This window comes from Piliocolobus tephrosceles, chromosome 2 (genome assembly GCF_002776525.5).
Source record: "Piliocolobus tephrosceles isolate RC106 chromosome 2, ASM277652v3, whole genome shotgun sequence".
In the NCBI taxonomy this organism is placed as follows: domain Eukaryota; kingdom Metazoa; phylum Chordata; class Mammalia; order Primates; family Cercopithecidae; genus Piliocolobus; species Piliocolobus tephrosceles.
This window is the reverse complement of record NC_045435.1, coordinates 28635834-28652591: the sequence shown is the minus strand read 5'-3', so window position 1 is coordinate 28652591 and position 16758 is coordinate 28635834. Positions and strand designations below refer to the sequence as shown.

At 38.6% G+C, this 16758-nt stretch overlaps 1 protein-coding gene across 3 annotated transcripts in view; it reads left to right on the top strand.

Moving 5' to 3' along the window:
• Nucleotides 1-16758, top strand: part of BTLA (B and T lymphocyte associated) — a 35423-nt gene that overhangs the window by 10010 nt on the left and 8655 nt on the right. For all 3 annotated transcript variants that reach the window (XM_031935131.1, XM_023213132.1, XM_023213123.2), the window contains one exon: nucleotides 9562-9876. In XM_031935131.1, the coding sequence (XP_031790991.1) occupies nucleotides 9562-9876 (315 nt within the window). The remainder of the gene's footprint in view (nucleotides 1-9561; nucleotides 9877-16758) is intronic.

Sequence of the window (16758 nt, the reverse complement as noted above, 5' to 3'; positions counted from 1 at the left end):
ACATATGGTCTTTAAAAACAAGAAACAATGGTATTTTACAAAATGTTCATAATCACAACCCTCTTTTTTTTAATGGTTAATTGGTTTCAAAAATTACTTACACTCTTCAGCTCAGCAACTACACTTGCTTGGTTGGGAGTTACGAGACTATACAGTTGTTTGTGGCTAGCACTCCTTTCTGATCAGCTGGTCTGTGTAGCTGGATGGCCATGGAGTGTCACTTGTTAAATATTTTTAATATCCACCCCTGAGTGGACATAAATCAGGCCTTTTCAAACTGAATACTTGTAAAGTCTAGCTTTTCTTTAGTGGTTAAAACTTAACCATTGTAAGGTATGTTGAGTTGCATATATTCTTCACCTCTCTGCCTTTTAGCCCACCTCTCTAAGGGCTTAGCTAACTCTGCTGTGCGGCCAGTACTACATAGAAACAGAACTGTGAACAGGGGATTATTTGCTCCTTTAACGTCTTTCTGTTTAGTCTCAGGGCACATCATGCTTTCTCACCTTTATACCTTTCTAAGTCCAGCTCCTCATGCAGAGACAGGTAACACACTATCAAGGAAGTAGCAGACTAGATAGAAGACAGAAACATGAACACATGTAATTATAAAGAGTGATGCATGTCACACAAAATAGCATCAGACATTCGCTAGGGAGTGGGGATATGAGGGTATGGTGAGTTTGCATAAAGAAGCAGGGGCTAGGCCCGGTGCGGTGTCTCACGCCTGTAATCCCAGCATTTTGGGAGGCCAAGGCAGGCGGATCATGAGGTCAGGAGATCGAGACCATCCTGGCTAACCCGGTAAAACTCCGTCTCCACTAAAAATACAAAAAATCAGCCAGTCGCGGTGGCGGGCGCCTGTAGTCCCGGCTACTCAGGAGGCTGAGGCAGGAGAATGGCGTGAACCCGGGAGGCGGAGCTTGCAGTGAGCCGAGATCGCACCACTGCCCTCCACTCCAGCCTGGGCGACAGAGCGAGACTCTGTCTCAAAAAAAAAAAAAAAAAAAAAGCAAACAGTGACAGTGATGTGGAGAATGGATTGAGGTGGAGGGAGGGAAACAAGGCCAAGTTTGGAATGTAGACGACCATTTGGTAGGCTGTGACAATAATCCACATGAAACAGAATGAGCTTCAAATTAAGGCAGTGTCACGGAAACAAATATGGAAGACATTTTCCATCCTGAATCAATTGAACTTCGCAGCTGATGGAAAGGAACAGTGACAAGGAAGCAGACTAAGATGGCTCCCCCGGTTCTGGCCAATGTAATTAGGTAGATGATGGTATTATACTGTGATAAAGAGAGGAGGACCAAGTTTACCCGGGGGTTGGCTTGGAAGAAGAAAGAGATTTATCTTCCCCCATGAAGCCTCTCCTGATTGACCCAGCGAGAAAGACTATCTTCCTCTTGAGGGATCTGAAAGCTCTGAGAGATTATATCGTATCCTAGATAATAAAATAAAAATCTAATGGCAAAATTGAAAAGTGATGTAAGACTTTCAGCTTCTTCTTTGTGCTAGAAACTGTCTTGTTACTAATGTATCAAGGACAGTGGGATATCCATACTCCTAGGTGTGAACAAGTGGGTCCACTGTCTGTACTGAATTTGAAAACAACTACAAGTTGGTTTCCTTTTTTTATTGACACGGAGTTTCTCTCTTGTTGCCTAGGCTAGAGTGCAATGGCATGATCTCGGCTCACTGCAACCTCCGCCTCCTGAGTTCAATCAATTCTCCTGCCTCAGACTCTTGAGTAGCTGGGATTACAGGAGTGCACCACCACGCTCAGCTAATTTTGTATTTTTTTATAGAGACAGGATTTCTCCATGTTGGTTAGGCTGGTCTCGAACTCCCGACCTCAAGTGATCCACCCGCCCTGGCCTCCCAAAGTGCTGGGATTACAGGCATGAGCCACTGCGCCCAGCCGGTTTCCTTTGAATTATCACCATATACTAGCAAATATGAACCATATCAGAGGTGAAATATTTACCCTTCAAATATTTTTGGTGTAAGTTCTAAATACTGTGGTTACTGTTGAGTTTTATAATAGATATGTAAACTTCAAATTAGTACATTTGTAGTATATATCTTTTGACAAACTTTGCATTCTACTTGCAAGTTAACTCAGAGAACTTCCTAGTTATAGAGCTGGCCTTAATGTATACAATTCAGCTACTTGTGTTCATTTTGATAGTAAATTTATAATGTCCAGGATCTCTCCAGTTTCCTCCAGGGACACTTTGTGCCCTCAGTCTCGGTGGTACTACATACTCCAGTCGTTCAACATTCAATTTTAAATAAACAACAATACCACAGAGAATGCTGAGACAAAGAAGCAGAACAAGAGCTGTTTCATTTTTGTCATTTGGTGCAAACGTCTTGAATTTTTATTTGTGTTTAAAATTTAAAACAGTGAAAAGGATACAAATTGTGATGTATAACATTTTCAGCTTGGCAACTGTATTTCATGCATGAAATGTTAGATTGATTAATATTTTTACAATTGAAATGTATTTTTTAAATGTTGTTTTAAAACTAAAGAAGAAATCAAGAAAATAAAACTTTAGTGTTACAATTTAGTAGTTACCTAAATTGTATCTCTGTAGAATTTCATTTTTAATACAACTCATTATTTACATAAACTGTTATATCAGACTATAACTAAAGAATCAAAGTTCATACTGTTTAGGTGGATATAAAAATGATTGAATAATTATCTGTGCATTTTTCCTTTTTTGTATTTTAATTTTTTTAAACATTTTTTAATTTGCATGGTTTTATACATGAAGTTCAGCAGAAGACAATGTTCATTATCTATATTTCTTTTCTGGCCATTTTGTTACTTGTTTCATCTCATGATTATTTCTGAAAATATTTTTATGTATAGAGAAAGGGGTTGCTCAAAATGATGTACTCTGGACCTAAAATAAAATATAATCGGTACCACCTGATCGTGGAATATACATACCACTAGTGGTTTTGATAAAAATTTTAAAAATGAAAGAATTCCTAAACCTATAGTGACTTAACAAGGGATATTTCATTATATAAGAGCCTGGAGGGAAGTAGAAGTTTTTATTTTTTGTTTGTTTGTTTGTTTGTTGAGACAGAGTTTCGCTCTGTCGCCCAGGCTGGAGTGCAGTGGCTCGATCTCCGCTCACTACAAGCTCCGCCTCCCGGGTTCAGCCATTCTCCTGTCTCAGCCTCCCAGTAGCTGGGACTACAGGCGCCCACCGCCACGCCCGGCTGATTTTTTGTATTTTTAGTAGAGACGGGTTTCTCCGTGTTGGCCAGGATGGTCTCGATCTCCTGACCTCGAGATCCACCCGCCTTGGCCTCCCAAAGTGCTGGGACCACAGGCTTGAGTCACTGCGCCCGGCCAGAAGTTTTTATTCTTTTACTGCATGTATTTATTTTAATTATGTTTAGCATTGAAAATTTCCTATCATCAGACACGAATGCTTGAGAAAAACAGCAGAGGCAATAAGAGCAAGAATAAAAATAACTGATAGCTCCCACTATTTGGGAGGCTGAGGCAGGAGAACTGCTTGAACCGGAGAGGTGGAGGTTGCGGTGAGCCGAGATTGCGCCATTGCACTCCAGCCTGGGCAACAAGAGCAAAACTCCATCTCAAAAATAAATAAATAAAAAATGAGATAAAATAACTGATCATTGGAAGTTGAGTAACAGCCAAAAGCAACTGTCATAGTTATTCCTCTTCAGGAAATATTTATTTGCTAAGACAAACTTTTGGGGGATAGCTTTGTGTGTCCTGAGTATCATCAGATGGATACGCATAATTCAGGACAGGCGAAAAGGACTGTTAACAAGCTTGTCAGATGGACAATTAGAATTGTGCTATCTGTCAACAGGGCCCCGCGGCTCATGCCTATAATCCCAGCACTTTGGGAGCAGAGGTGGGTGGATCACCTAAGGTCAGGAGTTCGAGACCATCCCGGCTAACATGGCGAAACCTCGTTTCTACTGAAAATACAAAAATTAGCTGGACATGGTTGTGGGCACCTGTAATCCCAGCCACCTGGGAGGCTGAGGCAGGAGAATCGCTTGAACCTGGGAGGCGCAGGCTTCAGTGAGCCGAAATTGCGTCACTGTACTCCAGCCTGGGCAAGAGCGAGACTCTATCTCAAAAAATATATAAATTAAAAAAAAAATAGAATTGTGCTATTTGTCTCAGTGGGTCATTTTTCCACTATAAACATCAGTGTTAGCCTCTGAGAGATAGGAAGTATTATAATACCTTGTTTGTGCACACAGGGAGTCCTCTTCATTTTAATGCCTATTTGCAAGCCTGCATCCATCATTGGTTCATTCCTCCCTTCAAGAAAAATTCCTGTGCCAGTCAATATGATTGTGAATGGTCATTATCCTGCTGATAAGAATATTTAGGAACTGCAATGTTTCCATAATCCCGTTGTGAATCAGTGATGTCACCAACTCAAAAAGCTAGCTCTTTTCTCCAGCCCTAACCCCCTTTTGCACTGCTCCGGAGCATACAGTCACAAAAGACAGAACCTGAAGTGATGTCTAATTGTGCCACTAACATCAAGTGATAGCCCTGTGGCTAAATAGAAAGGTAATATATTGTGATAGAAAGAGAAATTGCAGGCTAAAAGTGATTTCATAGTTTCAGTCACACATTGAGGAAGGTGAAGTTGTGTGTGTTTGTGTGGTCACGGGATGGTGAGTTAGAACTTTCTTACTTTTACAGCTCAACCTTTTCATCTTATTTTGAAGAAACTGAGGACCAGCAAAACTGGGGGACTATCTTCAAATTCGCTCAGTGTGTTAGCATTTGAAACAGACATGTTCAAAGGAATAGTCTCATTTTCAGCTATTTCCATGTCCTTTATAAATATCCCCCAAAATTAGGCATTGTATTTTTTCATAGTGGATAAGCAAAGTTTAAACTCCTGCCTAATATTTATTCCATTTGTTCTGAGACAACCGGTGGTCTCTATGTCATCATGTCAGAAAACCATGATCTAGTTGTGTATCAATGATCTAAATCTATCATGAGATTTCTGGTCTCTAAGACTTTTCCATTCCATTTCCTCATTCTTAAAATACCTCCCCTGTCCCATGCACTGCTCTGATTGCCAAATGGCTACTCATTTACCGAGGTTCAGCTCAAGTATTGCCTTTCCATGAAGCTTTGTCCCAGCTGAAGTTAACCTTCTGCAGACCCATGCAAAGTTGTTTGTACCTCTGGTTTGTTTTTTTTTTTTTTTTTTTTTTTTTTAGAGTCTCCCTCCATTGCCCAGGCTGGAGTGCATGATCTTGGCTCACTACAACATCCAACTTCCTGGTTCAAGCAATTCTCCTGCCTCAGCCTCCTGAGTAGCTGGGATTATAGGCATGCACCACCACACCCGGCTAATTTTTGTGTTTTTAGTAAAGATGGTGTTTTACCATGTTGGTCAGGCTGGTCTTAAACTCCTAACCTCAGGTGATCCACCTGCCACAGCCTCCCAAACTGCTAGGATTACAGGCATGAGCCACCATGCCCAGCCTTGTTTATATCTCTTTACAGTGTTATATAACACTCTCCCAATTGTCATTCATTTTTATTTCCCATTAGAAGGCAAGTTCCACAAATGCAGACATCCTGTCTGATTCATTCCTAGGCTTCCTAACAACCAGCATGCAAAGTCCCTCAAGACTTGCTTTCAGCTCAGTAAACTGAAAGAAACAAAGAGTGGTATATAGTAAATTTATTCTAGAAAGGTGTCCTCTGGCCGATGTGGTGGCTCAAGCCTGTAATCCCAGCACTTTGGGAGGCCAAGATGAGCTGATCACCTGATGTTGGGAGTTCAAGACTAGCCTGACCAACATGAAGAAACCCTGTCTTTACTAAAACTACAAAACTAGCTGGGCCTGATGGCTCATGCCTGTAATCCCAGTTACTCAGGAGGCTAAGGCAGGATAATCACTTGAACCCGGGAGGCAGAGGTTGTGGTGAGCCAAGATTGTGCCATTGCATTCCAGCCTGTGCAACAAGAGTGAAACTCTGTCTGAAAGAAAGAAAGAAAGAAAGAAAGAAAGAAAGAAAGAAAGAGAGAGAGAGAGAGAGAGAGAGAGAGAGAGAAAGAAAGAAAGAAAGAAAGAAAGAAAGAAAGAAAGAAAGAAAGAAAGAAAGAAAGAAAGAAAAGAAAGGAAAAGAAAAGAAAGGTGCCCTCATTGTTAGATACTCCCGCCTTACCAATTAAATGGTAAACTCTCTGAGGGTAAAAGATCTTTGACTATACCCATCTCATTGCTTTTCATAATTCTAGCACAGACTTATAGGCTCCATAAACTATTATTGACTTATCCAAGAAAATTAAAAGGGAAGTTAGGAGGCTGAGGGAGTCTGTTAATTTCAGGGAGAGGAACGGACTTCTGGAAACAAGAGTTTCACTTGACCTTTCTGCCTCTGGCCTTCTTACTTTTTTGTTGTAAGTCTAACCACATTCAGGTACACTTCCTTTTGGTAAAATATTTTACCCTTTCTCTTCATTTTTTTGAAAACCTCATCCTTATAACTTACCTTTCAGGTTGGTTTCATTTTAGTTCTGAACTTTTGGAAGCAACTGAATTAAGAAGTCTTAAAGTGAACTTGTTTGAGGTCTCAAAGCAGTTATAAATAAATAAATATTAAGAGGTTCTAAAAGTTTTCTGCAGGTCTTTTTTCTCACTCTGATTCCTGGAAACTCAATCAAGTTTCTGTTAATCTGAGCAGAGATTAATGAGATGTGAGCAGGAAGGGTTTTTAAGTAGGATGTGAGTGAAAGGTATATTAGGTGTAAGAAAATAGACACAATGAGAATATTTATGCTGGCAAGGGTGTAGAAATGAGGTGAAACCTTGTTCTGGATAGACATGTATGTGAAACTCAGGGTCAAAAGTTGCTCCTTGGTTCAACATCTGACAAGCTGTGTGATCACAGGCAAGGCCTTTAGCTGTCTTTGTATTTAAAAGAGAGTTTTGGCTATGATCTCTATTATGCTTATGTCATTATAATGTATGATACTGTAAATCTATTCAGAAGAATGCACGAAAATGAGTGAAATAAATAAACGAAGGAGATGGATTAGACATATTGCTAAGAGGGGGGTAGTTCAAAACATAGAAATAAAGGCTAAGAAAGAACTGTAAGAGTGGAGAAAAATTAATTTAAAAGAAAATACTTTTAGGATCTTGTGCTTAGCCTTAACTTTACTGGAAAATAAAAAAATACACATCAACACAAAGTGCATAACTAAAGGGAAATGAGGAACAAGCCATTGGAAACTGGAGTGAAGGCCATCCTTGTCATATAGTTCCTAAGAACTTAGTAGAAGTGTATCTATGTCTTAGGACTTTACGGAAAGTAGAAATTAAGAGCAATAATTTAGGATTATCTGGTGGAAGAAATATCTAAGCCTCCAAGCATTTAGGCTGCTGTGTGGCTACTTTTAATTGCTTACAGTAAGAGGCAGGAGGGAAAAAAATGACTTAGACAAGGAATTTATAATTAAAAGAGAAGCAGAATAGAAAAATTTGGAAAATTCACTGCCTAGCCACATAAAAAGTGAAAAGGCATGTTTGGGAGAAAATACTAAGGGTGTGGCCTAGTAACCATTGTTAAAGAGATTAACATGGATAAAAGGGAGTGTAGTACTATTCAAGAAGTTGCAAAAAGGCCCTGAAGGCATTTCAAAGCCTTTGAGGCTGCCCCTCCCATCATAGACTCAGAGCTCAGAGGGCAAATTGTTTTCAGAGGAAACTGGAGTGCCTTTTACAGGCTTGCTGCCCAGATCTGCCACAGGTTTCTGCTCTCTGAATTCCAGCACAGTGCTCCTTGGCTGCTCCAGCTATGGCTCAGGTGAACCTAGGTGCAGTTCAACCCATCACTCCATAAGGTGCAATTGGTAAACCTTGGTGGCACACACTTGTTAAGTGTGCAGGCTAGCAGAATGCAAGAAGCGTGGACCACAACTTCCTCCATGTAGATTTCAAAGGATGTTGTGGACAGCCTGAGGGCCCAGGAAGAGTCCAATCCCATGGCAGTGCCTAGTGGAGGCATGGGAGTGGACCTCCACTGAGACCCGAGAACTGTGGAGCTATTAGCCTGAAGCATTAGCCTGGGAGAGTGTAAGTAGAAGTCTCTAACTTGTGAGTGCTGAAGCATCAACCAAGCCCAGCAATGCCATTTTATTTCTCTGTTGGGTTTTGGGACCTGTTACTTTCTCATTTTTGCCTATTTCTCCCTTTTGGAATGGGAATATCTATCTTATATCTGTCCTACTACTGTATTTTGGAAGTAGATAACTTGTTTTGATTTCACAGGATCATAGTTGGAGGGAATATGCTTCACAGTGAATCGTGCCTTGAATCTTACCTATATCTCATTTAGATAAGACTCTGAATTGGGTGTTTTGAGTTGATTCTGGAATAAATTAAAACTTTCGGGGCTATTGAGATGGAATGAATGTATTTTGTATGTGAAAAGAACATGAGTCCAGGGACAGAATGCTATGGTTTGAATGCCCCCTCCAAAATTCATATTGAAATTGTATTGCCATTGTAACACTATTATGAGGTGGAACCTTTAAGACATCAGTAGATTATGAATGTATTAATGCCCTTATTGTAGGAATAGATTAGTTATCATGGGAATGGGTGCCTGATAAAAGGATAAATTTTGGCCCCCATTTTTCTCTGTCTTGTGTGTTCCCTTCCACCTTCTCCTTTCTGTCATGAGATAATGCAGCACAAAGGCCTCTGCTAGATGCTGGCACCATTCTCTTGGACTTCTCAGCCTACAGAGCCATGAGCCAAGTAAAACTTCCATAATTCATAAATTATCCAATCTCAGGTATTCAGTTATAGTAGCAGAAAACAGACTAAGACAGTGTCTCACGTGTCTGTGTGAAGAGATCACCAAACGGCTTTGTGTGAGCAACAAGGCTGTTTATTTCACCTGGGTGCAGGCGGGCCGAGTCCAAAAAGAGAGTCAGCAAAGTGTGGTGGGATTATCATTAGTTCTTATAGGTTTTGGGATAGGCGGTGGAGTTAAGAGCAATGTTTTGGGGGCAAGGGGTGATCTCACAAAGTACATTCTCAAGGTTGGGGAGATTACAAAGAACCTTCTTAAGGTTGGGGGAGATTATAAAGAACCTTCTTAAGGGTGGGGGAGATTACAAAGTACATTGATCAGCTAGGGTGGGGCAGAAACAAATCCCAATGGTGGAATGTCATCAGTTAAGACTATTTTCACTTCTTTTGTGGAACTTCGGTTGCTTCAGGCCATCTGGATGTATACATGTAGGTCGCTGGGGATACGATGGCTCAGCTTGGGCTCAGAGGCCTGACAGAGGATTAAATGATTTATTTTACCTTTTAAACATATTTATTATGTGCCTAATATGTATGAGACATTCTGCTAGTGAGGCTTAATTACTAGAAATTGGGGAATTGATTTTGAAAATTACCAAATAATGCTTGAGAACTAATGAAGTCACATATATATGGTACTTCCAGAAGAACATATTTGATTTTAGTTTTGTTTTTATCTTTTAGGCAAAGAATCATGTGATGTACAGCTTTATATAAAGAGACAATCCTATCACTCCATCTTCGCAGGAGATCCCTTTAAACTAGAATGCCCTGTGAAATACTGTGCTAACAGGCCTCGTGTGACTTGGTGCAAGCTCAATGGAACAACATGTGTAAAACTTGAAGATAGACACACAAGTTGGAAAGAAGAGAAGAACCGTTCATTTTTTATTCTACATTTTGAACCAGTGCTTCCTAGTGACAATGGGTCATACCGCTGTTCTGCAAATTTTCTGTCTAATGTCATTGAAAGCCACTCAACAACTCTGTATGTGACAGGTGAGTTCTCAATATCTAGACCATCGGATATTTTTCTCATAATATTTCCAGGAAGAGGGGGATTCAGTTTCTCAAGTGATTATGTTAGAAAGTCAACTCCCATAGCACATCTGAAATCTGCTACACCTCACAGATTGTTATGTGCCGGTGTGTACATATGTGTGTGTATGTGTGTGTTTGAGGTGAGTGAGATAGAGGAGAGTAGAGAAATAGATAATAAAAGTTATTGTTTTTGACTTTAGGGATTATAAAATTTATTTGATAAGTCCAAAAGTAGACCACTGAAATATCGAAAAAATTATAAAGTGAATACCTATAGTTGCTAATAGCTCTGTGATTCTTTGTCTTTGGTTTTTTTTTTTTCTTTTCTTTTTTTTCCCATTTTTCTATTCTTTATTTTGTTCATTAAAATTTCTTGAATTTATGTTTGTGATGCTTAAGCAGTTACACACTTCTTAATAGTTCACAGTTTGTTTAGAGGAAAAACAGCAAACAACTAACCTGACTTCCTAATGATTTTCTGGGAATATTCAGAGCTTCATCTCTCTCCCCTATTCCCTGACAGAGGCCTTTAATGTGCTTTGACAACTGAGGAAGGACAGATAGAAGTTAAGCTGGGGGAAACCAAGCTGAATAAAACATGAAAAAATACATAGAGAGGGGAGTAAGTGAGAGTAAAAAACATTTGGTTTATAAAAATTTTATAGCCAACATCATATTCAGTGGTGAAAGGCTTAGAGCCTTCTCCCCTAAGAGCAGGAACAAGACATGGATTCTTGCTTTTGCCATTTCGATTTAACATTAAACTGCAAGTTCTAGCCAGAGCAAATAGGCAAGAACAGGAAATAAAAGGTATCTAACTTAGAAAAAAAGAAGTAAAACTTTATTCACAGATGGCATGAACTTACGTGTAGAAAAATTCTTAAAAATTTACTTAAAACTATTAAAGCTAATACATGAATTTAGCAATTCCACATGATACAGGATCAACACACAAAAATCAGTGATATTTCTGTACACTAGCAATAAACAATCCACAAAGAAAATTAAGGAAACAGTTTCATTTACCATAGCATCAAAAAGAATAAAATATTTAAGAATAAATTTAACCAAAGAGGTACAAGAGTAGTACACTGAACAAAGAAAACATGGCTGAAAGAAATTCAAGAATATGTAAATAAATGCAAAGACATTCTGTATTCATGGACTGAAAGATGTAATATTGCAAAGATAGCAATATTCCCCAAGGTGATCTGCAGATTCAATGCAGTTCCACTAAAATCCTAACAGCTTTTTCTTGCTATTGCAGAAATAAAAAAGCTAATCCTAAAATTCACATTGAGTTGCAACAGACCCAGAATTGCCAAAACACTCTTGAAAAAGAACAAAATTGAAGCTAAGACTTCCCTATTTCAAAACTTACTACAAAATGACAGTAAAACAAAACAAAACAAAAAACAGTGGAACTGTCATATGGATAGACAAAGAGATCAATGCAAATAGAATTGAGAGTCCAGAATAAACTCCACACATCTGTAGTCAATTGATTTTTGATAAGGGTGCCAAGATTATTCAGTGGGGGAAAGAATAGTCTCAATAAATGGTGCCGGGATAATTGGATATTCATATGTAAAAGAATGAATTTGAACCCTCATCTCACACCACATTTTAAGAAATCAAAATGTCAGAGATTTAAGTAGAAGAGCTAAAACTATAAAAACTACATTATATAAAACAATAAAACTCTGGTTTCTTAGGAGAGAACATAGGGATAAATGTTTCTGATCTTGGATTTAGTAGTGCTTTCTTAGATATGATTACAAAAGCGTAATCAACAATAACACCAAAAATAGATAAATTGGACTTCATAAAAATTAAACACTTGTGCATCAAAAGACACTAAAATTCAACAACAAATAGACTGGCAACCTAATTTTAAAATGAGCAAAGGACTTGAATAGACATTTCATCAAAGAAAATATATAAATGGCCAATAAACATATGAAAAAAAATGCTCAGTGTCATTAGTTACTGGAGATTTGCAAATCAAAATCACAATGAAAACCCACTTCATACCCATTGAATGACTAGAATAAAAAAAAAATAGAAAATAAGAAGTGTTAGCAAGGATGTGAAGAAGTAGAAACCCTAGGCCGGGCGCGGTGGCTCAAGCCTGTAATCCCAGCACTTTGGGAGGCCGAGACAGGCGGATCACGAGGTCAGGAGATCGAGACCATCCTGGCTAACACGGTGAAACCCCCGTCTCTACTAAAAATACAAAAACTAGCCGGGCGAGGTGGCCGGTGCCTGTAGTCCCAGCTACTCCGGAGGCTGAGGCAGGAGAATGGTGTAAACCCGGGAGGCGGAGCTTGCAGTGAGCTGAGATCCGGCCACTGCACTCCAGCCTGGGTGACAGAGCGAGACTCCATCTCAAAAAAAAAAAAAAAAGTAGAAACCCTATCCATTGCTGATGAGAATGTAAAATGGTGCAGTCACTTTAGAAAGTGGTCTAACAGTTCCTCAAAAGATAAAACCTAGTTGTCACAGTACCCAGTAATTCTATTCCTAGGTAAATATTCAAATGAAATTAAAATATATGTTCACATAAATCCTTGTGCGTGAATGTTTATCACAGCACTATTCACAATAGCCAAAGGGTGGAAACAACCTAAATGTTCAACTGATGAATGGATAAAAGAAATGTAGTTTATCCACACATGGAATATTATATAGTCAAGAAAAGGAAGGAAGTACTAACGTATGTTACAACATTGATGAACCTCAGAAGCATTATGCTAAGTAAAAGAAGATGTACACAAAAGTTTACATACGATGTGATTCTGTTTCTATGAAATATCCAAAATAGGCAAATCCATAGAGACAGAAAGTAAATTGGTGGTTGCCAGGGGCTGAGGAAATAAAGAATGTGGCATGACTACTTAATAGGTTTTCTTTTGGGGTGATGAATATGTTCTGAATCTAGATAGTAGTCATGTTTACACAACATTGTGAATATCTTAAATGCCATTTAATTGTACATTTTAAATGATTAAAATGGTAATTTTTGTGTTATATGTATTTTACCACAATAAAAATATATTTGGATCAAAAAAGAGCGCCCTTTAATTATAAGAAATAAGTTGGAGTTTCTTTTGTTGCTCATAAATTGACCCTTAAGGTTATTGGGAAGAAGAAATTTCAAAAGAGGGTTATTGCAATGGTAGCATAGCTGAACTCTAGATGCACCCTCATACAGTTTAGTTCCTTTATGGACATCATTCACTTGAATGCATACATTTTACAACTGTTCTTTTTAACATTAACTTATTACTTTATATGCTTACTTTTGAGTGTCTTGCAACTCCCTCAAATTAGCACAATGAAGGAACCCATTGAAATTCTTTTAAAATGCTTTAAGTCAGTTTAAAATTTCTTACAGCAGCCCCATGAAAAAATGCAGAGCACTTTAGTGATAGCAGCAACCTTCAATTATGAAATATAGAAATATAGAAGAAATCGATGGCAGAGTTAGGGACTCTGCTTTTGCAAATACAGCGTCAAGCTCAGTGCTAGTTACTTGTGACCATCCATGCACTGGCTGATAAACCCCTTCAGGATGGAGGCTGTGTCTTAAACATCTTTGCTCTGTATGATAGATGTCAGGGTACCTGGAACATGGTAGGGGCTCACTAAATATTTCTTTGTAAATGAATTAAAGAATATAGTATATGCAAAGCACAAACATTGTCTTCATTAACCTGGAGAAGCCTATATTAAGGATGTATGGAATGAACACTTTCTGGAAAGAACTGCATTATTAATTCACATTAATGAGACAAAATATTGAATTTTTAACAAATACTGTTTTGTAAACAGGCAAAATAAATTACAAAAATAAGGAAAATCTGCAAAATGTTAATTCTAGAATGATATATACTATTGAATAAATAAGTGCTATTAACTACTTTATATAATGTATTAACATAATGCATAATAAAATTAAATGTTGAGGTATTGAGTCCACCTTCCTTTGAAGAGAAGCCTTCTTGTGTAATTCAGTCTTTCTTTATGGGAACTAATCTACTTCTATACGAGAGATGAATTTAGCCAAGGTCAGATGCAAGGTCAGAAGTTAATAATTAATTGTGATACAAAAGTCTATTACACAAAAGTAACATTACAATTTCTGCTCTATCCCATATTTGGGTCATTCATGACAACTAAAGATAGTCTATAGTTTGTAAAGTGCATAAAGGAGCCTATTCTAGGGATCAAGTTGGGGCTGAGATTAGGATCAACAGTCTATCTATTCTGTGGAGGAAAGAGCCCAACTTTAGGGGAAAGGGAATAACATTCCCTCCTAATTCCTGAGCCCTGGGGGGTTTTATGGAACAAAGTACGTGAAGTATGAAGTGGTGAAAGAGAAAGTCTAAGAGCTAAATAGGAGACATGAAGGGCTTTATCAGTTTTTTTCCGAACATTTCAACTCCTAGTTTCCTACTCATCTACCCATCTTATCACTCCCTTCCTTATCAGTTTGTTAATTAATGCTCTTGATCCTTATGGCAAATCCCAGATAATTTTCTTTGCTTCCTACTCTTGTCTCTCCACAACATTCCACTCTGTGATGTGTTTCTTCCAATTGCTTCTATGAGCATCTCCCACCATCATTATCTTCCTTCTAAATAATTCCAATAAATTCTATGATTGGACTCTTTGTCTTTAGTGTTTCCCCATTTGGGTCCATTTCAGCCAAATACACTTAATTTACCTCATACCCTTCCTTCGTAACACCACTCTCTTGCATAGCATCCCCAGTGCTCACAATATTGGGCTCATCTTTGTTCACCAGCATTCAAATTCTTCCACAGTTTGATCCCATCACCTTTCTAGATTGTTTCTGCATTCCATATAGAGCCTCTCATCTCTAGCCTAATGGCCTTACTTGCCATAACCACACCTTCATCATAGCCCTGCCTTTATGCTGCTCTTGCCACTTGTAGAGCACCCATTCATCTGTCTCCACCTATGGAAATTCTACCCCTCCTTTCAATCTCAGCTTATTTTCCAAGTTCTTAAGGAAGCCTTTCATGATCACCTGAAGGGAAGGGATCACTCCTTTTTACCAATTTGGATGCCATTTAAGGTCTGTGCCTCTCATTTATCATTTCCTTTCACTGTAGTAATGTGTGGAAATGTGCTTTAGGTCCCATGAAAGATTATAATGTCTTGGAAGGCAGGAATTTGTGTAATATTTCTTCTTTTTTTTTTCTACTTCCTTCACAAAAGGTAAATTGTTTAGGAATTAACTTTAACTTAAACTCTGTGTGGATTTAAAACTAATTTAATCTAGGTGAGAAAACAAAATAACAAAACAAAATAATAAAACAAAAATAACAGGGAGGGTCAAAGAAAAATTCCTTTTCCTTCTGAACCTGAAAGTGCTCAGTGAACCAAGTATAAGGTGAGGAGAAAAATATATTTTGGAAATAAGTTTAAGGACCATGCTTTTCATAAAGAAATTTTGGAGGTCTGATAAAAAATATTTTGTGTTTTCCTGTGAAATATATTTCCAAAGTGATTTTGGACATTTTCTTGTTTTTATATGTGACCCTCTTTTGCTGTTTATGTTCAAGTTAAAAGTTCATGTAAGAACAGGTCTGTGACAGCGTTGGGGCTTGGATGCTCTTGGGAAAGCACTATTCTCCCAAGCACTATTCTCCCCTAGGACTTTGTAAAACAAGCCAAAGTCCTAGGGGAAAAGTTGACAGAGCTGGGGAACAGTCATTGAAACATCCATTGGCCTGCCACTTCACCCTTCCCAAACTTCCTTTCGTCAGTTTCTGATTAAGAACTTTCCCAAGGCTGGGCGTAGTTGCTCACACCTATAATCCTAGCACTTTGGGAGGCCGAGGCGGACAAATCACTTGAGGTCAGGTGTTTGAGACCAGCCTGGTTAACATGCTGAAACCCTATCTCTACTAAAAATACAAAAAATTAGCTGCACATGCTGGCAGGCACCTGTAATCCCAACTACTCAGAAGGCTAAAGCAGGAGAATCACTTGAACCCAGGAGGTGGAGGCTGCAGTGAATCGAGATTGCACCACTGCACTCCAGCCTGGGTGATAGAGCGAGACTCCGTCTCAAAAAAAAGAAAAATGAAAAAAGAACTTCCTCAAAATGTGATCCTTATCTGTGGCAGGAAAGTGGGTGTGGAGTGAGAGGGCAGGAAGTCCTTGTGGACTTCCACCCTGATTTGGAGCACCTGCTGAATGTGCCTCTTTTTATTCCAGATGTCAGAGGTATCATTGTACAGGCTATACTGTGTCCTTATGCTTAAGGAATGGGGAAGAGGAGATCAAAGCAGGCAAACGAAGATTGTGTTGTATTTACAGTCTTTCAGTGAGCTTCAAAATAAGCCCAGGAATTTACTTTGTGTCAATGATCTTGGGGTGATGTTCCACAAATGATGCTAACTTATCTTGAGATGGATTGTTGGATTCTCTGGTAGTGTGCAAACACTGGAATCCTCCCCAAGGCTAGCTCTGGTTTTGGACATATGCAGGTGTACACCCTCATTATTTTCTCAATCAATTTCAGTTCTTTATCTTGTTTCTCTATTTCAGAACAAACTCAAAATAAGTTAGAGGAGTTTTGAGTTTGTTCTGAAATAGAGAAAGAGTTTGTTCTGAATTAGTTTTATTTGATCAAACTAATCAAGTAAAATTAAGGAAATTAGTTTTTTGGGGGGTTAAAGAAGTAACAGAAGTTGGATCTTCTTGATCCAGCAGATTTGTTTGTATTAGGATATCTGTTGTAGAAACCTTAGTCCCCATTGCTATCCAAGACCCTCCCCCAGACAGCTGTTTCTGGCACACCTG